At 32.1% G+C, this 27,252-nt stretch overlaps 1 protein-coding gene and 1 pseudogene across 1 annotated transcript in view; both read left to right on the plus strand.

Moving 5' to 3' along the window:
* PROS1 (protein S) overlaps positions 1-27,050 on the plus strand; it is a 68,219-nt gene extending 41,169 nt beyond the window's left edge. The window contains exons 8-15 of the mRNA XM_011356404.2: positions 3,214-3,335; positions 5,065-5,180; positions 10,402-10,591; positions 15,660-15,827; positions 17,121-17,289; positions 20,844-20,995; positions 22,939-23,164; positions 25,656-27,050. Of these exons, the coding sequence (XP_011354706.1) occupies positions 3,214-3,335; positions 5,065-5,180; positions 10,402-10,591; positions 15,660-15,827; positions 17,121-17,289; positions 20,844-20,995; positions 22,939-23,164; positions 25,656-25,807 (1,295 nt within the window). The 3' untranslated portion in view covers positions 25,808-27,050. The remainder of the gene's footprint in view (positions 1-3,213; positions 3,336-5,064; positions 5,181-10,401; positions 10,592-15,659; positions 15,828-17,120; positions 17,290-20,843; positions 20,996-22,938; positions 23,165-25,655) is intronic.
* Positions 379-496, plus strand: LOC111737425 (annotated as a pseudogene).
* Positions 27,051-27,252: the final 202 nt, after the last annotated feature.

Below are 27,252 nucleotides of genomic sequence, written 5' to 3' on the forward strand. Positions count from 1 at the left end.
TTTTTTTTTTCACAGATGTTTATCTAGTAGCTAGTTGCAATCAATGCTTTGTTTCCTACTTTACTATGTAATATAATAAATACTTATGAAATTTCCAGACTATTGATTTAGCATTAAAATTTGTATTGGATTAATTATAGTTTTATAAATACTTTGAGATATTACTCAATCTCATTTTAAATATGAATCACTCTTGAATACTTTAGGCAACAATAATGGTATGTAGATTTAGCTATTGTTCATTTCCAAGGGAAACATGTAAGACTGATGAGTCTTCTCATTTTTATTTTTTATATTTGTGATAATACAAAGTAAATATACTTTTAAGACTATATTTCAGAAATAGGTATTTAGAAATACATGTTAAGAATACAGTGAGTCTACGGCCATGCTACCCTGAACAAGCCCGATCCATCTGATCTTGGAAGCTAAGCAGGGGCGGGCCTGGTTAGTACTTGGATGGGAGACCACCTGGGAAGACCAGGTGCTATAGGGGTAAAAAAATAAAAAATAAGGGATTGTAAGCTGACAAGATCCTTGCAATCTGTGAGGTCATCCAAGGGTTGCCTCGCCTTAAAAAAAGAAAAAAAGAATACAGTGAATAAGAGATTCACTATAATCTGATAGATAATAAATAACTAAAGTCCTCTCTTTCTTTTATAGAACTACAAAGGAACATGGCAAAAGTCAATCAAATTCTTTTTGCATTTGTATAAAGAAATCATATTTAATGAACTAAAATATGATGATAGATTTAATATTTTGTTATTCCCAGGCCACTCTGTTGTCTTATTTCATATATTAAACTAGATCCAGGAAACACAGATCAAGGGTTCTTTGCTAGCATCTTCTGGTATGGGAAAAATGTTTCTTATTTCATTGGTTTCATTTTTAGATGTGGATGAATGCTCTGTGAAGCCAGGCATTTGTGGCACAGCTGTGTGCAAGAACATGCCAGGAGATTTTGAATGTGAATGTCCTGAAGGCTACAGATTCAATCTCACAACAAAGTCTTGTGAAGGTGAAGTTGTGGTGGTTTCATTGTTGACGGTGGAGAGGAGGGTGGGCTTGAACCCTGATTTGATATTAGAAGCATTGGTTCTGTTTGACATCAACTATCAGATTTTCTAAGATGGGAAAATCCATATATAGTTTGGTCAATTGGATAGTCATTGGCTTCTTTCCAGAATAAAAGTATGTAAGACACATGGTCTTTAAATTTAGTGTTATGAGCTCTGATTGGCCCTCTAAGGTATTGTGGATTGGCAATCTCCCAAGTATGGTGAAAGCAAAATAAACACATTTTCACATGATTTAAATAATGTTGGAAGATAAAAAGAATTTCAAGCTGGAAGGAAACACACACACACAAAAAGAAAAACAAGTTTAAAAATCACGTGAGTGTTACAACAAGGGTGGTTAGAAACCTTTGATTTTATACCAAACTTATCAATGATTTTGTGTATGTATCATTATATCATTTATTAGAAAATGACTTAGTTCTATTGTCATTAAATACATATAAAAGAAACCAAATGATAGGTGAGCTCCAGAAATTAGAGTATTGATTAGTAATGTTAACACCCATGGATCAGGGCAAGGCCTTGAACTTGCTCTTACTTCATTTGGCTACCGTGGTGCTGCCATTTGTGTCTTTGGTAGCTTAGATGTATTAGGGGATTTACTTTCTATCATGGATGTATTTTTTTTTTTTTAATTTCAAAGTGAATTTAATACGATGACTAAAACTAACCAAACCAATAGTAATTTTTCTATTGTGGCAAACTGTATGTAAGATATAATGTGTCCCTTTAATCATTTTTAAGTGTACAATTCAGTGGTATTAATTACATTTCAAATAGTTACTCAGCCATTACTTCTATCTGTTTCAAACCTTTTTCTTCACTCCAAACAGAACTCTGTAACCATTAGCAATAAATTGCCCCTCCTCTCTCTCCCAACCCCCTGGAAACCTCTAATCTACTTTCCATTTCTATGAATTCGCCTAAATCAGTAATAATTTTAGAATAGTTTTTTTAAATGTATATACTCCTCTTGAGATTTTGATGCCATACTTCCTCATGCGCTCACCGAAAATCCACCCCGACACATACCATATCTACTCTCACACCACTCCAGACAGAAATTACAATGGTAAGCCCTAAGCATTTGTAGGTTTATTATTAGCTAGCCAACTTCATCTCTATTGTAGTTTTATGCAATGTATGACAGATTTTTTATAAAAAAATTTATATTACATATATTTTATTACTTAAATCATATATTATTCAATTTTAGTGGTATGGAGGGATCACTAATTTGGGAGTTCTATTTTAATACATTTTATTGTGGGATTTATATGCTGTAATAGCACTTAGGAAATTGGTGATTTTCAAAGACCATGGGGTGCACTCATTCAAAAGTTCAAGGATCTTAGTAGCTCTGAAGTGGACTTTAGCTTAAGTGTATTATTACAACTTTCAAGAATTATTTTCTCAAAATATGGAGTGAGATCAGAGACCACATAGAAAATTTCACAATACGGGAGGTAATATAGCACAGAGGTTTTTTTTTTAAAGGTAAGTTAACAAGAAATAAAGATAGATTCTTAAATTTATTCCCACATTAATAAATCATTAATCATTGCATTACAAAAAGTCAAATATTTTTTGATATTGTCATTTAATCTTTAATTATGTTAATCTTCAGTTAAAAGAGATCTTTTCTTCCTTATCCTCTCCTCCTCTCCCCTCCCTTTCTTTCTCCCTTCTCTTCTCTTCCTTTTCCTCAAAGCAAAGAATTGGGAGGTAGTCTCAATGGAATTGTATAACCAGAAATGGCAACTAACTTGAGACTCTCAATCTTTTTTCCTTCAAATTCAAAATCAGGAAATTAGTATACTTGTTATTTTTTATTAATTATAATTAATGAAATAGATACATTAAATTTGTTGTTAATAAATAGAAATTGTTATTTCTATTTATTTTAAATAGAAGTTGTTATTTCTATTTATTACAGGTGTGTAAATAAATAGAAATTACACTGATAACTCATATAAATTTTCATGCCAAGTGTTTAAATGCAATTTGATATCTAGAGATTTCTTTCACTAAGGATCTACTATGATTGATATTTCGAATTAAAATCAGAATATTTCTTCTTTTGGATTGAAAATTTAGAAAATATTAACATTTATGTTCTCTTTTACTCCAGATGTGGATGAATGCTCTGAGAACATATGTGCTCAGCTTTGTGTCAATTACCCTGGAGGTTATTCTTGTTATTGTGATGGGAAAAAGGGATTCAAACTTGCAAAAGATCAGAAGAGTTGTGAGGTAACATTTTGCAATGCTAAACTTCCCATCTCTTTTCTAAGAGATTCTGGTACTTATTTCCCCGTAGTTGTGGTAAGTCAGGAAAGTACAGATGTCCTACAAGAATTGCTATAGTTTCATGTTAGCCGTGAGTCACAATCTATTTATTAATTATGGTCACGTAAGTCGTAAACACTGGGAATGAGCTGCTGGGTTAAAAAAAAATGGCTGCAGGGTCATAGTTCAGAGAGTGCTCATATGTATAGCGTGTATATTTACAAAATACAAAAATGTTTTCTTTTTTAAAGAAACTTAAGGAAAGCTGAAGTTTATACTCCACTGTGAGAAAAAAAAAAATCTTCAATAGAAACTTGAATGAAAACATTTTCCAGTGTCTACTTTTCTTTATTCCCCATTCTGACAAGTTTGATCACGCCTTAGGCATGTTAGTACTTGCAGGAGTCCTCATAACATCTCAGGTAGAAACAACTTTGTCAGAATAGAAGATTTAGTGATGTTTACTTAGATCAGATTTCAGAGAGGTTAATTTTGTTAATCTGTGTTTCTGAAACTTGCTTTTAGTTACTCAGATTTAACACATAATCGACCTAGAAATCAAATGTTGAGGGTAGGTTCTGGTTTTTACTATATTGAAATAAATAGATCAACCTCAAGCTATTTTTTTTTCCTAAATAAAGATCTCGTGTTAATGATCCTTAGTCCAATTCTAGCATTTCTTTTACTTTTTCGCAAGTGAAAGTGAAATTTTTATATGATGAGACAAACAGTATTATCAAGACAAAGCCGTATATGTCCAAAAAATGTAGCATTCAATATTTACCATCTACTTGGTAAAAGAATATGCAGTATGCTAGTTGGCATATGTAGTAACTTTAGTAGTACTTAATTGAAATGCCATGCTGTGCAAATGTCTATTTTGTAATTCACTCTCTTATTATTTCAGTATGTGTTGTAGTTACTTATCACCATCCACCTTGGAATAGATTTATTAAAGTTGTAAGAGGAAATGAAATGTTATTTCTGGACCTAGATTTAATACAGTGCTATGTACATGGTTCCTTCCAAAATATCCCTATATATATGCCTAAGAATTTATCCTTAGGAGGCTTTCCATTTTAATGTTTATTTTCACTCTTAGAAAAAAAGTACTTGATATCAAATTTAATGACTCTAAATCACTTTTTGTAGCTTCCTTGGAGACTAGGTTGATATTTTTATTTATTTCTTTCAAGTTTTCCAGTATTCCCTTTACTATCTAGAGAGGACAATTTTTGCTCAGAAAATTTTTGCTTAATAATGAATGAGTGAATGAATGAGGTGCTATTTATTGGTACCTTAATTTTCCCTATTTCTGACTCTAAATAAAAATAATTTTTAGATATAATTCACATAAAGTATCATACCTATACCAATTAATTAAGGGGATACATTTTGTTACTAGAAGAAAAAGTTTATATTTCAAATTGAGATTTACAAAGGAAATAATAAAGACAAAAATCTGAGGCCACACACATTGAACAAGATTTTAAAACACACATATTCTTGGAGGTTATACTGATGGACTATTCAAGGAAGTGAAAGATACTGCTTTATTATTACCAAGGTGTTCTTAATTTATCTTAGTGTATGACAGAGGATACCTTTGACAAGAACACTAGGAACCAGAGAAAGGATGCATAAACTGACAAAAACACCAAGCAATAAACTGTGTGTTTTTCTACCCCCGCAGGCTGTTCCAGTATGCCTTCCCTTGAACCTTGACAAAAATTATGAACTACTTTATTTAGCAGAGCAGTTTGTTGGGGTTGTTTTATATGTAAAATTTCGCTTGCCAGATGTCAACAGGTGAGGAACGAGTGTCATTGATAATTTCTAGAGGTAAGCAGGTTAAGACAGAAGAAGGAAGTGGCTGAACGGTTTGAAATGTATGAAGTTGCGTTATAAATCAGATAATGTAGGTATATTATCAATCAGATGACATGGGGAACCCTAAGGTAAATTTGTTCCTTCACACGTGTCATTTTCATGCTAGAAACACTTGAGGTCATTCAAGGCTGACCTTCCCCAGTGATCAGTTTTACCTTATTCTTTCATTCTTTCTTTTCTAGTGAACTCATATTTATTAAGAAGATGTGAAGGTAGATTTAATATATGTGTAAAAAATTTTATTCTTTTTTGTACATGTTAAAAACTAGCAAGAAAATACTCAAAGTATTTCTTTTAAGTATGGTTATATTCACAATTAAGGAAAATTCATAAGACTGCTTAAATGCATTTAAAGAAATGCATCACATGATTTTAGCAGACTGAGTACATTATCTGCTATTCCTGTAGTTAGGTTGACTATAGGGAGGGAGTATTTGCTTATGGTTTTGAGTCATGATTCTAATTTATCAAATTTTCTCAGAGCCATAAAATTTGAAAAAAGAAATGGGAGTTTCGTTAAAATAATGGAAGGAAACATCTTTAAGACTGATTACAGAGTTCAAGTTTTAAATATTTTAATTGAAAAACATGCATATTTAGAATTTAATTCATTGGATATATGAATGATTATTCATTAAATATAAATTCATGGAAATTTTAGCATTATTCAAAGATTCATTGATATAATTATGCTTCTTCAACACTCCATTTTCCACTTAGACCTGGTTTTTCCCTTTTACATCTCAGAGCAAATAATATCTTCTAGTGTTATAGATTGGAGACAACCATTCCTTGCAATGAGGATAATGAGAATAAGAGAGGAAAAAAATAATTATTGCATGCCTTCAGGCATGTTCGGAGGTATTCATTTCTCAGAGACAATTCACAATAGCTTGGGCTCTAACATTGGATCAAATTGGCCAAATATTTATTCTTCCTAGTATTTTATTGTTTAGTTATTTCATTGCCTAGTTTAATATATACAGAAATGTACACATGTCTTAAATGTACAGCTTAATGAATTTTTATAAACTGCCACCCGTATAACCAACAAAGAACAGCCAGTGCTTTGTCATATTTTTTATTTTACATATTCCTTCAGCTCTGTTTCCCATGATCAAATGTTTATCCTACCCAAAAGTTAACAAATTCACTCTTTTTTTCACTCTACAGTACTTCTGAAAAAGAATGAATTGTACCCCAGTGTAATGAGTCAGTATTCTGATGTATTCCAGAAAGAAAATATGCAGAACATGATTCTTTGAATTACTGGTTTAGCATGATTTTACAAAGAGAAGGAAATTATTTCCATAATAAGATCAACTTCTGGAAGATTCTGAGCATACACAGATATCTGTTTTGGCAAGATAACACATGCTTCACATCAGCAAAATGTGATGATTGTGAAAGAGAATATAAGACCATATTCTAAGCAAAAAATTTCTACTACATTGTTATCCATCCAACACAACACCACATTTACCTCTTTAGAATATTTCTATGGAATTCTAAGATTAAAAAGTATATTCTATCACCTTTCCTTTATTCCATTTGAGGCAGATCTGAGCCCTATTGCAAATAGTGCCTCGATTGCTATTACTAGTATAAGTGGGGCTAAGAGTTTGGGGTTCTTTGCCTTATTTAGCAATTATCTGAAGGACTGACATTTTAGATTATTTTAATTTAACTCAGATGACTAATAGTCATACAACTATTTTTCCTATTTGTTTGCTTTTTTTCAATCATTTGATTTGTTGGTCCTTTAAACTTTATTGCAGATTTTCATTAAAATGTTCTAAGGACACTGAATCAGTACATGTTATTTTTAAATATAGTATCCTTAAGTTTTTTTCCTCCCTTGTAATAGCTACATATATGTCCAGAATCTTAATAGCAATAGGCATTTACAGAGCTCATATACACCCAAATGCAGAGCTAGACTATATCTTTTTTATTTTAGGTAAAATTGGTATATAACATTATATAAGTTACAGTAACATTATATAAGTAACATTATATAAGTAATATTATAATTCAACATAAGTATACACTACAAAGTGATGGTCACCAAAAGTGTAGTTACCAGCCTTCACCGTACAATTAACCCCCTTCATCCTTTTCACCCAACTCCCAACTCCCTTCCCCTCTGGTGCCACCAACCTATTCTCTGTATCTGTGAGTTTATTTTGTTTTGTTTAGGATTCCATATATGGGTGAAATACAATATTTGTCTTTCTCATCTAACTTATTTCACTAAGCATAATATCCTCGAGGTCCATCCATGTTGTCATAAATAGAAAGATTTCATTCTTTTTTTATGGCAGGGTAGTATTCCAGTGGGGTGTGTGTGTGTGTGTGTGTGTGTGTGTGTGTGTGTGTGTGTGAAAGAGAGAGAGAGAGAGAGAAGTCTTTATCCATTCATCCATTAATGGAAAATTAGGTTGTATTTTATATTGTGGCTATTGTAAATAATACTGCAATGAACATAGGGGTACATTTATCTTTTCCAAATTAATGTTTTTGTATTATTCAGAGAAATACCCAGTAGTGGAATAGCTAGAACATATGGTAGTTCTTTTCTTAATTTTTGAGGAATCTCCATATTCTTTTTCATACCGGCGCATCAATTTATATTCCTACCAAAAGTGTATGTGGGTTTCCTTTTCTCCATATCCTGTACGATATTTTTTGTTTCTTGTCTTTTTGATAACATCAGCCCTAAAAGGCGTGAGGTAATATCTCATTGTGGTTTTGAATTGTATCTTTCAAATAATTAGTGAAGTTGAACATCTTTTCATATGCCTGTTGGCTATCTGTTTATCTTCTTTAAAAAACTGCCTATTCAGATCCTCTGCCCACTTTTTAATCGGATTGTTTGTTTGTTTTTGTTGTTTTTGAGTTGTATGAGTTCTTTGTATGTTTCAGATATTAATCCCTGTGTAGAAACTTTTTACTTTTATGTAGTCTATTTGTTTATTTTTGCTTCTGTTTCTCTTGCCTTTGGAGTCAGGTCCACGAAACCGCTAAGACTAATGTGAGTTTATCTCCTATATTTTCTTCTATGTATTTTATGGTTGCAGGTCTTGCATTCAAGTTTTTAATCCATTTTGAGTTAATTTTTGTGTATGGTGTGAGATAGTGCTCTAGTTTCATTCTTTTGCATAGGGCTGTCCACTTTTCCCAACATCATTTATTGAAGAGACTGCCCTTTCTCCATTATATGCTCTTGATTCTTTTGTCATAAATTAGTTGTCCATACGTGTGGGTTCATTTCTGGGCTCTCAGTTCTGTTCCACTGATCTGTAAGTCTGTTTTTATGCTAATATTATACCATTTTGATCACTATAGCTTTGTAGTATAGTTTGAAATCAGGGAGCATGATACCTCCAGCTTTGTTCTTTCTCAAGATTGCTTTGGCTATTCAGGATATTCTGTGGTTCCATACAAATTTTGGAATTATTTGTTCTAGTTCTGTGAAAAAGCCATTGGAATTTTGATAGGGATTGCATTGAATCTGCAGATTGCATAGATAGTGTAGCCATTTCAATAATATCAATTTTTCCAATCTATGAGCACAAAATGTTTTTCCACCTATATGTATCTTCTTTAATTTTTTTAATCAGTGTCTTATAGTTTTCATTGTACAAGTCTTTTCACCTTCTTGGTTAAATTTATTCTTAGGTATTTTATTCTTTTTGATGCAATTTTAAGTGGGATTGTTTTTTAATTTCTTCTTCTGATAATTCATTAGTATATAGAAACACCACAGGTTTCTGTATATTGATTATTTTTTTAAATTATGGTGACATTGGTGAACAAAATCCAGTAAGTCACAAGTTTACAATTCAACAGTAAGTCGTATATATTTTAGATTGTATGTTTGCAGTGTATGTCCACATACATTGTATGTATATTGATTTTGTGTCCTACAACTTTTCACTTATTCTAACAGTTTTTGGTGAAGTCATTAGGGTTTTCTATATATATTATCATGGCATCTGCAAATAGTGAAAGTTTTATTTCTTTCTTTCCAATTTGAATGCTTTTTATTTCTTTCTGTAGCCTAATTTCTGGGGCTAGGACTTCCAATACTTTGTTGAATAAAAGTGGTCAGAATGAACATCTTTGTCTTATTCCTGATCTTCGAGGAAAAGCTTTTACATTTTCCCCAGTGAATATGTTAGCTGTTTGTTTGTTATATATGGCTTTTATTATGTTGAGGTACATTCTCTTTAAACTCTCTGTTGAGAGTTTTTATCATAAAATGGATGTTGAATTTTGTCAGATGTTTTTTCTGCATTTATTGAAACAAACATATGATTTTTATCCTTTATTTTGTTAATATGGTATATCACATATGATTTGTGGATGTTGGACCTTGCATCCCTGGAATAAATCCTACTTGATCATGGTGTATGTTCCTTTTAATGTATTGTTGAATTTGTTTGCTAATATTAGATTATATCTTTTAAGCTCCCCTTCCGTGTATTCTAGAATAGTGATTTATGAAGTTAGAGTTTTGGGGAGCTTTTGAAATCAAGCTAAAGGAAGACATTTTAAAGTTTTTATTTTACCTTTTCTACCGCATATGAAGGCTTAATTATTTTTGCTATCATCCAGATGCTGTCTTGTATATCTGTGAGTGATTTCTTCCTGACATATGAAATCATAAGAAAAGTATGCTTTATGATGGATAAACCAATCATGAAATTCTAATATATTTTACTAATGATTTACAGACACAGCAAAAAAAAAAATTCTTAATGTCATTATATAGTGTATAAAAGGGTCCAGGAGAGATACAATATGCCTAATATTTGTACATGTATATTCCAAAATTTGAAAGAATGCCTTCAAAACAAATGCCAAAAAAGATGAAAAATTACCAGAGCATCTCTTCACCGGGAAAAAGACTGCAAAAAAAAGCAAGAAAATATAATAACTTGATTTTAAACATACATGGAGCCAGAGATAATACACATACAGTCTAATTCTGTCCTTCTCTTTTATTAGTTCCAGGGACAGAAATAGTTGACTCTTTCAACATATTGCTGTTTGCCAGCACAAGAAAAAAAAGGAATAATACATCGAGCCTTCTATATTTTTCACTATTAAGGCTCTGTCTTTGTCCATTGTTTAGGTTTTCAGCCAAATTTGATTTCCGGACGTATGATTCAGAAGGTGTTATCCTGTATGCAGAATCTCTTGATCATTCAGCTTGGTTCCTGATTGCACTTCGTGATGGAAAGATTGAAATTCAGTTTAAGAACGAATATACAACCCAAATTACAACTGGAGGCAAAGTTATTAATAATGGTCTGTGGAATATGGTATGTTGTGCAGATTTCATCAAGAATCTTTCCACTTTTATGCAGTTTGTATAAAATCATTAGTAATTTATTTTTCTAGTGATAACAAACCTAAATGGGTTGGGTTTAATCTGATGTTGTATGAAGTATATTCTATGTACTGTTAATTCATGAAACAGCCTGCGAAAGAGTAACCTTAATATATTTAGGATTTCTCTGAAGTTGTTTTCAGTATTTGTTTGAACTATTCTGTTTTTAACTTCTTACCTTTTTTTAGTGACTGTCGCTGGGTGAACAGTGATTCTATAGGTCAGGGATTATCAGTTTTTGCGAAGACACTACAGATCAAGGACAACTATACTGGATTTTTTTAAATGAAAGAGAAATGCACAGGAACAAAATCAAAGTTAATTCAGTTTTAAATATTAGCATATAGATAATCAAATTATAAAACAGTATACATTAGCCAGTAGTAGAGTGTCTAGAAACTAGCATTTTTAGATTATCCCTAAAAATGAGCCTTTGTTGTAATGATCAAGAAAAACATTTTCCGTTTTAAACTGTGTTAAAACGGAACTTTTCATGGAAAAGGGATTATCTGGCAGAGGATAGCTGAGAGATCAGCTTCACCTTAGAATGTGGTACCCGAAAGAGAAACTTTCTATGCCTGTGGGAGTTGATGAGAAGTCCATGTAGAGAAGCCATATGAAGTCATCACTGACTTTATTTACCCACTCATGCACTCATATATTCAATAAGCTTTTAGTGAGCACTTTTAAAGTGTTAAGTTCCTGAGCTCAAGGCACTAGAGCTATAGAAAAGGTTTTCCTTGCACTTGAGCTTAGTACTTCAAAGTTTAGTAGCTGATGCTGCCTTATGAACTAGTACAATGTAATGTGAAATATGTTACAGTAGAGGTAGTAATAAAGTACAGTTAGGCACAGATGTGGTTCACCAAAAAAGGGGCTATCTGCCTTTTTTTTTTTTTTTGGTCAGACTTTCATATTTTATTAAGAAACATTTTAATTTTAAATAATGGTATGAAAATTGTATATATAATACAGATCTGTATAGGTATATATATACACACAAATGCTCTTTCACACACACATACACACAAATTTGCTTATCAGAATCAAACTCTATTATATTAAAACTCTAAATAAAAAAGAGAAGTATATTTAAGTTTTCCTAAAATGCTGTACATAAAGTTGTCAGACAACCTGAAAAACAGGACATTTTGAGAAGCATCTAGGCACTCCGCCTGCACTCTTTCACTCCCCACCTCCCTCCACTCCATCACCCCCTCCCACTCCAACTAAAGGAGGTATAGATTTTGTGTCCTAACTCGAAAAGGATACTGTCTGCACAGGATCAGATGCAACTGTCATAGAATCACTAAAATTCTCTGATTTCTCCTGATGTTGTTATTAGATGCTTTGCTACTATGTCTTTCCTAATATATCTATATCTAGAATATTTGATGCATACAGCTGAAAAATACATTTTACTGCCTAATGTCACAAAGTAGTCTAAAATCACTAAAATCATTTTTTCAGTAAAAGAGAGCCAATACAGTTTGTTCTCAATGAGTCTATACGAATTGAAAATATCAGCTGTTTGTAGTAGAATTTAGATAAATGTCTGCGTAGGCTGTAATATGTATAATGAAGAAGGCAAATGCTTACCTGTGAGGTTAACATCATGAGTTGCAGATTGTGTGTATTAAAGAATTGTATATGAATGATGATACTGTTAAAGGCAAGATTCTGGCCTGGATCGAAGGCAGCTATACAGTTCCATACATTTTGTTTCCTATGTTTATGATCCTTGTTAAAAAAACAAACAAACAAACAAAACTATTATTTAATGATATATTATAGTTTAATTAAATCATTTTAATGAAAATCTCCCTTTATAGGCTAAATGCAATTTTACGTACAATTTAAAAACAAAAAACAAGTCAGAGAAAATTCTACTTTAATCTGGTAATAAATTTGGCGCTATTGGTTTTTCTTAAATTCTTAATTCGATATTTTAACAATTATGAATGTTTATCACCCTCCCATGTAAGTAAGGTTTCTTTTCTCATCCATATTTTTTATTTTAAAAATATTACCACATGATATTTTACCAGTTTATGACCTTGATGGCTTATTAATAAATTATACTATTTTAAGCTAATTTATGTAGCACAGGAATTACTTCAAATACATAAAAATTTTAAGTAAGCATTTTAATCAATAAAGTTGTTAAGTTAAATTAATCTATAAACTGGACTGTTTATTTGATAGAAATTGTTTCACTAATTTTAAATTATTTTAAAATTTCAAGTAAAATATTTTAAAAATAAGGTGTTAAAATTAAAATGTATACCTTAGAATTATTTTGTAAATCTGATAAATAGAATATGTAATTATTAAGTATTTAGAATGACTATAACCCATAGACATAAATATTCTTTTTTTATAAGTGATTATATCTCATATTTGAGTTTAATCCTAATATTGATGGGAAATCTATAATTTGTATCATAATTTCATTCATTCAACAAAATATTCATTGAGCACTTTATGTGCTATTCTTTATTCTAGGTGGTAAGAACACAAAAGTAAATAAAACAAAGTCACTGCTCTTATGGAACTTGCATTCTAGTGGTGAGATAAAAACCACAAATGAGTGAACAAATAGATACGTAAGATAGCGATCAATGATAGGAGTAAAAAAGAAAAACAAGACCAGGCAATAGACAGTGATGATGGTGGGTGTGCATATGGAATCAGGAAAGCTAACTCTGATGAGATTATATGTGACCAGAGACTTAAGTGCACAAGTCGTGAAAAATATATTGGGGGAGATGATTCTGTGCCACATGAACAGCAAGTACAAAGTCTTAGGCAAGAGGATATTTGTTGTGTTTTAGGAACAACACAGAGGTCAGTGTAGAGGTGGTGGAGTGACAGAGGGAGAGAGTTGTAGGAAATGAGTTCAGAAATGTGATCCGGAATAACATAATGTGAGGCCTTGAGGAACATAGTGAGGGCTTGGATTTTATGCTAAATAGAAAGATCTTGGATGATTTTGAGATGTGACATGATCTAATTTTCATTTTAAAAGATAATCTTGGTCAAGATCTCGTGACTATATGAAAACTAGATAGTAGAGAGTAAAAGTAGAATAGATTGTGGGGTGTGGAGACCATTGCAATAACCCAGTAGAGAGAAGATGGCAACTTTGGCTAAAGTGTTGATGGTGAGAGTGGTGAGAAGTGATCAGATTCTAGACATATTTTTAAGTTCAGGCCTTCAAGGTAGATATAAACTTTTGAGTATTCAGCATAAAGAGATTAAAAGGCCATGAGACTGGGTATGTAACCTGTGGTTCTAAACTCTGTCTCATTCAATGCCCAAATAGTTATATTGTTCCTTTACTGTCCAGTAATGAAATGCATCAATAATGTAAGCTTCCTTCACATGTCCCAAATAGAAACAAATAGAATGGTCCAATTATTATATAAATGGAGGAAAGTAATTTATAATAAAATTATATATATTTCAAAATGTGAATGTTCAAGTACAAGTATAATACTTACCAAATCTTTCTCCTATACATATAATAACATGAAAACTACAAATGAAGAATTATCTTAGGTGCTGTTTGGCAACTCAAATACCTTAAGTGTGTAAAGGGTATTGTCATCAGTAATAGTAATTTCCCCAAATGGTGAGAAACTCTTGGTAAAGATCCAAACAAACACCAATCCATCCTTAGTTTACAAGACCGTTACATTCTCCAAAAATTCAGTGAATACTAAAATGGTACAACAAATATTTTGTGTTTATATGTGCACAAACCAAAATAATGATAAGCATGAGTATACCGTACATGAATATCCAGTAGGGATGTTCAGAAGGTTTGCAGGATATTGGATATTTTATTATTTATTTTGCTCAACTATCCTGCAGATTTCAGAGTGTCTGGCATCTTGCAGTGTCAGCGTAACTCCTTATTGTGACAACTAAAATGTCCCCCAACCCCAAATTTTCCAAATGCCCTAGAGTGGGGCAATAGGGTGCCCATTTAGTAATACTTGTATGATGGCTAAAGGGAAAAGGTCTGGAGGTTGAGTTCGGGCTCATTATAGAGATTGAGAAGAGGCTCCAGCCAGGAGATTGAGAAGGAATGGTAGGAATGTAGGCGAATGAAGCCAGACTAAGATCAGTCAAGGAGGGAATAGTCATTAGGGTAAAATGCTGTGATTAACCACACTTAGGACGATGTATACACTGACTAAATCTTAAATGTTACCAAATTTATTTTACTTTAGAGCATAGTTTTCTCTTCCTGCAGTGGTGCTTTAATGTGCCTATTGCTTGTCTTAGTGATTAATATATGAAGAGTTTGCATTTTAAGTGCTACAGTTTTACATGAGATTTCAACAATTGTTCTTCAAACTGTCTTTATAAAAGGAGGATTTTTTTTTTATTGTTGTTTACCGTCACTACCAACCTTTTTTTAAAAAAAACAAGCTACTTTTAAAATTGAAAAAAAAAATTAATTTCATATATTGTGCTTCCTTATAACCTAGTTACTTTTGAATTTTGAAGTAAAATACAATTTGTGTGTAATGAACAGAATTATGGATGTACTGATTACTCTTAGTTTATATTAAGAATTTATGTTATTGATTCTGTTTGTGTACTATCAGACAATTGACAAATGAAAGCACCTAAAAGTTTTCTAAGATTTTGTAGAGTGGCTCACATTTTTTTAAAAAAATTGTTCATTTTATGGCATACTGGATTGAAAGTCATGTGTTATAATTGGATGTTTAACAATAATATTGACTTTTTTAAAACTTTAAAGTATGGTCATTTAATTTTTGATCAAGTACTATCCTTTAAAACACATTTTTATTACCTTTATAATCATTTGACATTTCAAATGGATTGAATCGAAGTAATAATTACACTAAAATTATTACTTTGAAAGATTATTTACTGGAATAATAACAGGATTTTTCAATCTTAGTATTTCAAATGACATGCAATAATGCTTGGTTTGATAATTTTTGTCTTTTTAATTCTAGGTCTCTGTGGAAGAATTAGAACAGAGTATTAGTGTGAAAATAGCTAAAGAAGCCGTAATGAATATAAACAAACCTGAAAGCCTTTTTAAGCCTGCAAATGGATTTCTAGAAACCAAAGTATACTTTGCAGGATTTCCTCTGAAAGTGGTGAATGCACTCATTAGACCGGTAATGATCCAAGCTTATATCATTGATCATGGATGAATTCCTTTTGTCTGTAATAGATTTGAAGATTTGACTCTCTCTGAGAGTCGAAGAAGCTATTTTATTAAACATACCAACTGTGACAACATGGAAAAATAACACTAGTTACCCTCAAAACTATATTAAGGGAAGGAGACTGAGTGTAGTGTTTTTGAGCCCATTTAAATTCCAAGTATTATTCATATTGAAGTAGATTTTTAAAAATTCTCAAGCATAAACTTTATGTTAACATTATAATAGTCCATACTTAGCTATTAAGCTATAAATACATATATTTAAATCCAAAAATACATTATTTTGCAGAAGTCAGTCAAAGAACTATCTTAGGTTTATTTTATTTTGGGAGACAAGAATAGCACATAAGGTGGAACTTTTTTTTTCAAGAAATCTTTGCTGGAAGTATAACTGCAGCCTGTCATAAATTGAAGTTAGATATAACAGATAATTTTGTCTAATAACTGTGGAATAGGCTTCATGAAGGAGACTAATCACTATCCTTGAAGAGTTTTAAAAATTTCATCTGAAATCATGGACCTGCCAATTACACTTGCTGGTTTAACTTAAATATTTACTATTTTATATCCATATTTCACTCATGGCAATTCACAGTTACCTTAACTTAAATAATTTCTGCAATATGATATAAAACCCGAATTAGTTAACTCATATCAGAGTGAATATATCTGTCCTTTGAAATTGATAAATCAAGACATTTTAATAGTAAAATAAATTATTAAAAAAGAATCAACCATTTATGAAATGGCTACTACATATCTTCAGTCTGGCTGGATGCTTTGGTGAGGTTAAAGAATGCAAACACTTTAGTTCCTGAAGAGGCTCTGAGTGATAGTAAGATAAACCTATGTGGTAAAAGCAATTAAAGAAAAATAGAAAGCAGCGTAGGGCCCAGGGCTGTAGCCAGAAGCATATATAGAACTTGAGAGCAGAAAAGTTATCCCTGAATGACACAGAAGAGACAGGTAGGGCTTGAAGTATTAAAAATTATTAGGATCCTAGTGGAGGCCTGTGATGGCATAAACTCACTTTTACTGAAAAAGACTATACATCTGAGGGACACATTGAAAAGAAAAATTTAGACAAAATTCAAAATATTTAAAATATTTTAAAATGTAATCAAAGAAAAGGTTTTTCGTCTAAATGAAAACCCATATCTATAATCAGTTAAGCCACTATCAGTCTGATTTATTTAAGTTAAAAATGCACTTCTTGACCTTGATCTGTATTTTATTTTGTTAGATTAATCCTCGTCTAGATGGATGTATACGAGGCTGGAATTTGATGAATCAAAGAGCTTCAGGAGTAGAGGAAATTATTCAAGAAAAACAAAATAAGCATTGTTTTGTCACTGTGGAGAAAGGTTCCTACTATCCTGGTTCTGGAGTTGCTCAATTTAACATAGGTTATAGTAAGTAATTTCTCATTCTATCTCCCTTTTCTCATTAATGACTAAATTTATTCAGTGACAAACAGCAATAATTCCTTCAGTAAACATTATCAACACCTACTTTGTGTCAGGCATAGTATTAGCTTATTTCATACTTTTATATACTTTTTATAAAAATTTCCCAGTATGTTGATGGGGGAGAAGTAGTTGAATGTACTTATGTTATTATTTAAAGATTATTGACACATAGCCTGATTATTTTTGGGTAAGTTCTATTGATCTATTTTAAGGTTTAACAATTTCTTAGTTGTAGTGAGTCAACTGATTAATACATCGAAAGGATTCATCTTCATTTCTAGCATATCCATTTGATCCTACCTTAAAATTTCCACATCTCAAAATTTCTCTTCTCTTCATATATGTTGTCTACCTTTTCTACCTGAACCTTCAGCATATTACAATTATTTTAAATTTCCTGATAGTTCCAACATCTATGTCAGATCTAAGCCTGATCGTGTGATTGTTTTGTCTCTTGACTATGTGTTGTTTCCTCCTTTCTTCTTTCTGTATCATATAATTTTTGTTTTAAAGGTGAGCATCTTATGTAGAAAAGTAGAGACCGAGATACGTAATATTTAGATTTGGAAATGAGCATACCTCTGCTTTTGCTAGGCCCTTAATTGGGGAAGAGGGGAATCAATCTAGTCAAGAGAAGAGCCGCTTAGGTATGGCTGTTTCTATAACTACTTGTCAAATTCCTTTTACATTATCTTACGCTTATGGTAGCAGCTGGTTTGCCAGAGGGTTTTTCTTATTAACTAATCCATCCTCAGCTTTAGGTATTCTTATTATCCTATGCCTGAAGAAAGTGTCTCCGTGGTCTTGCCTCACCCAGGGGAGTGTTCTTATTTTGTTCCTTGACATTTGCGAGCATATTACAGGGCTGTAGGATTTGGAGGTGGAGGGGAGCATTCTCCATTGTTCTTGTACAGATTGATTCTTAGGTGAGTGTTGTATTCCTGGGTCCTGCGTGTGAGTTTTTCATTGTCTCTCTCCCCTCACATCATTAGACATCAGGAGAGATGTCTAATGGTTAAAATTCAGGATGTTTTTCTGTTTCTTCTTCATGGTAGATTGTTTTTGTTGTTGCTTTTTTGTTTATTTGTTTTGTTTTTTTCTTATTTCCTTTCCCTAATCTTGTAGGTACGATGGGTCTTCACATGTGTCCTAATGGTGACGTTTGCTACCTTTTCCGCAATGCTTTAAGGCTTCTGTTGCACAGAGCAAACAGAGAGGAATCTGGGTGGGGCTTTGTCCTTTTCTTACAGATTTCTGCTCCTCTCCCCCAGGCCTGCACTAGGAAGTAGGCTTTCTCTAATCACTTTCTCTGCTCCCAGTTTTTTTCTTGAGCACCCAGTAAGGTTTGTGAAGAAGAGGCCGTGAATGGGTATGAATTTCTTATGTATCAGCAGTTCCCAGGGCTTCTGTACTCCCACACCAGCTCCCACTAGGACTTTAGCAAGTAGTTAAAATTTTTACCTAAATTCTTGTTAAATTATATAGTATCTGGTGTCTGCCTTAGATAAGAGAGTACTCTCATCCTGTCTCTCCTCAGAAGCACCTATCTTTCTTTAGGTTTCTAGTTAGTTAGTTGCTCTGCAATCTCAGCTCTTTGATAGTCCAAGGAAAGTTGTGGTTATGTAGATAATTGGGCACCTGATGTTGTTATAAGGGTGGGAACAGTGCTTTTTCCAGTTTTCTACAGCCAAAGTGGACTTGCCAGACTGACCCAGGTTTTTACCTTTACAAATTATATTTCTATGAATGGCCTTGGACATACACCCTTGTACCCTTATATAATTAATTCTGTAGGAAAGAATCTTAGATTATTTCTCTCAGAGGTTATGCAAGTGTATAATTCTTACAGCTTTATCAGACTCTCTTCCAAAGACGTTTTTATCAAGTTATAGTTCTACCAACAAAGTTTATGCTTGAGATTTGTTTCCAATCAAAGTTGAAAAATTAAATCTTGTATATAGTTTTAAATTTTGTCATCCCAATTTCTTCTGAAGTTGAATATCTCTTCATGTGGTATATCTTAATTATTTTATTGGGTTCTTTGCCTTTTTTTCTGTTTTAAAAGTTTTTTTATTTGCGGTACTAAGAATTTGCATTATAAATTTAATGTTAATCTGATAGCTCTGCTTTAAATTATACTTTAAATGTGTGTATTTGCAGCCTAAAAATGGAAGAACCAGTTTTAAGGAAGAAACTTACTTTAGTACTTTCTGTTTTTCTAACATAAATTAACAGTGTCTTTAACTTTAGCTCAGTTCTGTAAATAAAGAATTTTTTTTAAAAATGTTTAAATTGGGTTAATGACTAAATATAGAAACAATTGGCCACAATAATTTGTTGAAAGAAAAAATCTCAGAAAATATGAAAATTAGAATAATATTGTCTGAAAAAAATTACTTTCATCAGTAATTAGTTTTTCATGGATAATTAGAAAGTTACATTATATTTTTATATAGTTACGTTATATATTTAATGTTACATTATAATTTATTTGCATATTCATTTTCATTTGTCTTTGTAAATTTACTTATTTCAAAATGATTATATATAATATATATTTTTTCTCTTGGGTGGGAATTAGAGGGTTATAATGAAAAATGTAATAGCATTAGCTATGGCTAAATGGAGGAACATCTTGTCAAAGGAAAATTATTGTCTCTGTTCACATTAACCCTTCCAAAGCCTCCAAGTAGTATTTGGGCTACTGTTATATATTACTTTATATTAAATGAGGGAGACTTCATTCAGATCGTGTACTAATATTTTAAGGAATCAAATTATTTTAGGAATATTAATTCAACAGATATTTGTCGAGTGACTACTGTGGGAAACAAAGTGATGGTAGAGACTACAGCATGCACTCTAATAAGATAGGCTATTAATCAAGGATTTAGAAAAAGAATGGTATTATAAGAGAATCACAGAAAAGAGTTTCTATTCAAATATCAGAGTTAACTATTAACTTCAGGGTATTTCTCTACTATTGAACTACTCAACTTCCCTATTATATAAATCGTATTTTTCCTTCTCACTATTCTAACCTGACCCCTTTATGGATGAGGAGTGGTGCAGCGGTGGTGGCAGCTATACCCAAATTTTACCTGAGAAATATTACACTAGATTTGTTGAACTTCCTTCTAAATGTGAATTATAAAATATGACCACTCAAATTAGAGCATTAGTGAATGTGCAAGGCAGAAAGAAGAGCTGTTAAATGGCAACCAGGGAAAATTCATAATATTCCTAAACACCACAATCCAGAATTCTATTCTAGGAAGAATGGAAGGATGGAGCTCCATTTATGTGTTTCTTGCTGGCATTAAAAAATTTTTTTCTTTTGTTTTGTTTTGCCTAGGTTATATAGATCATTAAGAAAGGAGAACTAAAATCTCTAGTATTGCACAAAAATGGCTTTCAGTATTGATAATATTGTAATAATTCCTTGTGGTGTACTTTAGATGTACATTGATCTTGCTTCTGTTTCATTGTTTAAACAGATAATAATACATCGAATCCTGAGGCTTGGCAAGTAAATGTGTCCTTGAGTATTCGTCCATCCACAGGCACTGGTGTTATGTTTGCTTTGGTTTCTGGTTACACAGTGCCCTTTGCCTTGTCCTTGGTGGACTCCACCTCTGAAAAGCTTCAGGTATCTTTATTCTAAACCTTTATGATCTTTGGTGGTGGTGGTTGTTTTAATCTGTAAAATGGATATAATAGCAGTATTTACTTCAAAATGCTATTTTGAAGATTAAATGAGATGATGATGTAAAGTATTTGACACAATCTCTAGCACATCATTAAGGATTCAATAAATGTTATTTTTTTGCTGATTTATTTCTAAAGTCTGAAACAAGTAGTACTGGGGAGAGATTAAAAAACCTATTGTATCTATAGTTCAGATTAGGTAGACTCACACACAGGCTACTTGGAACCTTCTCAGAGCACATAGGGATCCACCCTTATTCAGAATCCTTGAAGTATCATGGGAATTAGTCTGTACTAACACAATAGAAGTGAGTCTGACTACAATCTGCTCTCAGATATTTGGTGCCTAATTATAATGTTTTTTACTTTAGTGTCTAATTATAATGTTTTGTACTTTCCTAATCTACTCCCATGAGTAGAAAGACTAGAGAAAACTAAAACCAGTCCACTTGGCTTCTTGCTGGCAACTCTGATTTGAAATTAGGAGGAAGAACAGGGAAAAACTCTTGGATAAAAGGAAACATGAGAGTTATCAGAAGATCTGTATTATTCAGCCTTCTATTAGAGGCTAAGTGTTCTATCCATATGTCATATGCAGTGCATTCCAACAAGTTAAAGCAAGAAGCATGCATTTGTGCCAAGGTTGGCTTGGATGTTCTCCGTGTTCTCTGTACCTTTGAGAAAGAGACATATAATTGAATAATACCTGTGGTAATAAACAAGGGTGCTGTTTACAACTTAAAGGATGACTTTGGGGAGTTTCTGGTGGTCAACCTAAGCAACCTAAAAGGTCCTGCTGAGTTTTTAGCTCCAGTTTACCACAGGAGCTTACTACATTTGGATTTAAACTTTTTGTTTCCTTGGTTTTTTTAAAAAAAACAAAATTGAATTCCTATCTTTAACATTAAATTCCTGTATGGAGGTTAACACATGCCATGTCTTCGATATTTATTTTATCATTTTGTGTTTGTCTCGATGGCTCCATTATTTGCATGTCAGATTGCTTTCTCAAAATCTGTGTACATTCTTTTATAATGTTATTCCATATACTACTGATCATTCTGGAACATTTTCTCAGCTGGCCATCTTTAAGTCTTAATGAGTTCAAGGATATGGACTGTATAACACAGTAACAGATTTCCTAAATAAACTTTATGTGCAAAGTACAGACTTCACTTAACATAGGTATCTTAGTTTTGATTTTATTTTCTCTTATGTTTTACACTTCCTCTACACACATATAAGCTGTATGCATAGATCACTGTCAACAAGTTGAGTAATTTTGTGTATCAGCAGTTTGAAAAGTTCAGCAAAATGAATACATTTTCTCATTCGAGAATCTTCTTATAAATACTCTGTAATTTACTGCTGGCAATCCTTGGTTTTTCTCTCTTGGAACTTCTTCATTCATTTTGTCCCAAGTCTATAGGATTGCTTGGGTGGCACAAAAATCCTTTCAGTTTTGCTGGCATGTGCTTACTAAAGCACTTTAAATTTCTCGAGTATTTTCCCCAACAAAGAGTAATTCAGCTTCTTCCTTTTTCATATATAAGTTTTGAAGTTAAGAAGGCTCATCAACAGCAAAATATTGCTTCAGACACTATTTTAGGTTCCTGTTGTTGTACAACTCTGTTGGTTACTGAATTTTCATAAGCCACTATACATTTATATCTTAGCTAAACCTACAGTTTGTAAATCTAATATATATTTTAAAATTATTATTTTTATAATAATTAGTAATTTTTTCATTTAAACTTGGAGGCTCTATCATACTTTTTTTCCCCCCTCATTGAAATTCAGTTTCTGAATTTCAAAAACTCAAACTCACTCTTAAGTGGCATTATCTTTATATTCACTTATATTGAGTCTTTGCCTGTTTTTCAGGATATCTTAGTGTCTGTTGAAAATACAGTAATATTTCGGATGGAGGCCATAAATCTTTGTTCCACTCAACAATTCCATCTGGAATTCGGAGTCAACAGAAAAAACCTGGAGTTGTCAACTCCACTTAAAAAAGATATTGTCTACTCTGAAGACCTTCAAAGACAATTTGCTGTCTTGGATAAAGCAATGAAAGGAACAGTGGTCACTTACCTGGGTGGCCTTCCAGGTATCTTATTTTTTCTTCAGTTTTAAAAAGTGTATTTTTAATCAAATCAATGATAGTTTAAATATATAATTTTAGTAAAAGGGCATCAGAGGGAAGACCAAATTCCAGTGTTCATTATTATTTTTCTGAGGGTTCATATTGACATTTTATTGGTACATTTTTATTTTATTTATTTATTTTTATGATGAACTGAAACTAACCAAATTCTGTTACATTTGACTATCCTGGCCAGAAAGAATACGTTATTTCATTTTATCCTCACAGTAGTCTTATGAATTCAATATTTATTCCATTTATCACACACCTAATATTTCTTAAGAACCTACATCCTAGGCACTAGGGATGTAGTAATGAACAAATAGATTTCATCCCTGTTGTTAAGAGTTTTACAATCTAGTAGCAAAGGCAGACATTAAGCAAGTGATTAGGAAAAGATCAAAAAAAAATTGTCATAACTTCTATGAAGGAAAATGTAGGTTGATTTTGGAGCCTGAAAATGGGGACTTGTTCTGGTTATGGTGAGCAGAAACAAGCTCTCTGAAGAGACTAAGATATGAATCTGATATTTGAAGGATAAAATGGATTTAACAAGGTGGTGGGGGTGAGGATTGGCGTTAGTATGCAAGTAAAATGGTCCACGTGTGGGAAAAATGGGAAGAGGTTGATTGATATTCTTGAGGAATATATAGAAGATCAGTATGATGAAAGCAATGGGAATGGCATTGCAGGATGAGGCTGTGAATTGGGTGGTGGTGAGAGAGGAGGTTTGTAGACCTAGTTCAGGGTCCTGAGTCTTATTTTAAGAGCCATTAAAAAAGTTTTAGACAAGGAAGTTGTATATAAATATTGCAGTTTAAGAAATCCACTGTGTATAATGGATGGAGATGGACAGGTGAGAGGCAAAAGTGGTCGAGATGAGTTGGGGGCTCCTGACGTGGTCCAGGTGAAGAAGTAGTAGTAATAACAGCAGTGACAAGTATACTACCATCAGTTGGTACATAATAAACAGTCTACGAAGTGTTTAGAGTGTTTCGAATTTATCAACTCATTGAATTTTCAAAATAGTTTAGTGAAGTAGGTACTATTATCCTTGTTTTACAGATGAGGAAGCTACTGAACTAGGGTCTTCATTTCCCATATAGAGAATTTTTATCTGGGTTTTTTGAGAATTAGAAGTAAATAGGCTATAAATATATATAGATAGTTAAATTAGTATGGTTGATTATAAAGAAGTTGAGTTACCAGGATTAATTATTAGGAATTATGATTATAGTTTAAATGAATAAATTCAATATTGAAATCCACCTACCTTATTCACAAATTATTTGAATGCAATTTCAGGAAATCAAACAAGCAATGAAAAGTTCAAAACAAGTAAAAATATGAAAAATTCAATGGTTCCAAGTCTTTGACCATAGTACTGAAGACTGACTGTTGAGAAAGAGTGAGGAAAATTAAGGGGAATTGAAAATTGAGGTAGTAAGTGTAAACTATGGGATGAGTAAATTATAATTGATATGCAAAATAGGCTTGTTAAATTACATGTTATGAATTAAAAATTAGGGAAAATTGATGATTCTGAGGTTTTTTATAATAGTGGCGTAATCTATGATGCTCAGCTAGACTTGAAAGGATTTCTTAAAAAAATGCTCTGAGCCCACAGAAAAGTATGGACTTTATTCACGGTATTGTCAATTTAGAGGTAGAAAATTTAAAGTGTGTGTGTGAAGAAGAAGAATGAGGGCTGAAGAATATCCATTGGGAATTAAAATTAATGGAAAGGAGATGCCAAAAAAAGAGGAAGCAATGGAGAGATGGATGTTTTTAAGATGAACCGTAGTTCTTAGAAATGCAAGGGTATAACCCAAATATTAAGTTTGATAAAGAAAGTGAAAGTGTAGAAAGACCCCAAAGGCCATAAACGTATTCAATGAAGCATTATTAAAGTTGTTATTTTTTAGAACACCAAATATTACATATAAGTGAATTCCCTGTCATGACCTGTCATTATATACTCAGCAAGAAACTATTTCTTTGGAAAATATAGAAATTTGCTTTTATTCCAGTAATAATAAAAGAGATATATTGATCATAGCATTTAAAAAAAGATTTCCAAGTAGCTGTAATTTAGAGCAAAAAATGATTTAACAATGCTTAAACTGTCAAATTTAAAGAGACAATATTGAAGTAGAACATTATAAGTAAGAGTATGATCTTTTTTACACGTTAGTGTGTTTATCTTAGATTTGCATGGAACTGATTGTGTTTATGGAATCAAAGGAACTTGTGGATGCTCAGTTCAGTGCCAAGCACAATACCTTATTTACAGAGGAATCTCTTAATAAAAATTTATAAAATAGAATTACATTATTAACTTTTCCTTTAGGATTCGAATTTGGTTGGAAATGGAAAGTCTGAATAATTCCTCCAACTGTAAGCAGAAAAAATGCTAAAAGTCTTGGGCTAATATTTTAATGTTCTGTTTTTACAGATGTTCCATTCAGCGCAACACCAGTGAATTCTTATTACAATGGCTGTATGGAAGTGAACGTTAACGATGTACAGCTGGATCTGGATGAAGCCATTTCTAAACATAATGATATTAGAGCTCATTCATGTCCATCAGTTTTGCAAAAAAAATAGAGTACTTAAGGCATCTTTTCTCTGCTGATATTATCTTTTTCCTGGGTGTAATTATACTTCTGTTTCAATAATAGTTGAAGGGTTTTACTTATGATGTGCAGACCTCGATTGTTTTATGGTATTTTGGCCTTCTCAGAATTTTAAAAAGGTCCTTTTTCAAGAAAATAAGATTCTCGTGTGATGTAAATCACATTAAAGAATTCTTACCTCTGTTGTTGTCTAGAAATTAAATAATGAAACATAAATAATTTGATTTTTTTGCCACAAATGACATTTCTTTATTTTTATGTTTGTAAATGTAAAATTTAACTTTATCATCATAAATTAGTGTTTAAATATTTACTTTTCTCAGAGGGCAAGGAAGTAAACACAAACAGAAGTTCTTGTGACTAAATACTATTGATCATAGTAGGTACTATTTTATTCTATTTTATTTTTATTCTATTTTATTTTATTTTTTATTTCTTCTTAAGGCAGTAGAAGAAGAGACAGTGGCCTATTAATTTGAATTGAGGGAAAGGCCTTAAAGCTTTATTCCAAAACAACTCCTTAGGGGGACCAGCTTTAGCTTCATTTTTCTTTCACCTGGCTTTACATTTGAACTAGTAGTTTTAGAGAATTAGAAAACAAGTGGGACAGATTTTCATGAGAGCAGTACATGAATCTTTCTGGTTAGTAATTGGACTGTATGAATGTGAGATTCTAGATCATGTTGGGATGGGTGTGGAAACCTGGGATGGGTATATTACTTAAATTAGGCTGTGTGGATCTAGAGTAGAAAAGGCAGAACCTAATGATGGAAAGAATGAATGAGAGAATGAATAATATGAAAGTTCATGGTGTTCTTTGAACTCAACTTTAATTACCAGAGTAAGTTGCCAGAATATGATTGTTGAAAGACAAAAGAAACTATGAAAAATTGAACAGACTAATGAAAGGACAGCCAGAGAGGGACATAATTAATTAATATTGTGTCTTTGTAATATTGTATCTTTGAAGTAAGGAGTTAAGATTACTTGCTGGTAATTCATTTCAAATGGCAGTTTTATGACTCCTAAAACTACGGTTCATATTAAGCATGTATCAGATGTTTCACTGACAGTTATAGAAAAATAAACTCCTCTTCCACTATAGATATTTTGCATCATGTAAATAATAAATTGGTGTATATTTAAAAATTTATGTGAATAATATCTATATTCTATCAACTCTTTGAATATAAAATTACATAATATATATGTGACTTCATGCAGCACAGTTGTTTTTTAGTTGAAAGACAGATAAAGTTCAAATATATAATGAGTAATTATGGTTGGAACTCAAAAGTGAGAATAAAAGCAAAAGTAACATGTATTGAGTATTTGACACATGCCAGAAATTGTGCTTGATCATCTTCCTGGGTGTAATTTCTCTCCCAGTTACCACTGAGCACTATGGATGATGAA

The sequence above is a fragment of the Pteropus vampyrus genome, unplaced genomic scaffold (genome assembly GCF_000151845.1).
Source record: "Pteropus vampyrus isolate Shadow unplaced genomic scaffold, Pvam_2.0 Scaffold26, whole genome shotgun sequence".
In the NCBI taxonomy this organism is placed as follows: domain Eukaryota; kingdom Metazoa; phylum Chordata; class Mammalia; order Chiroptera; family Pteropodidae; genus Pteropus; species Pteropus vampyrus.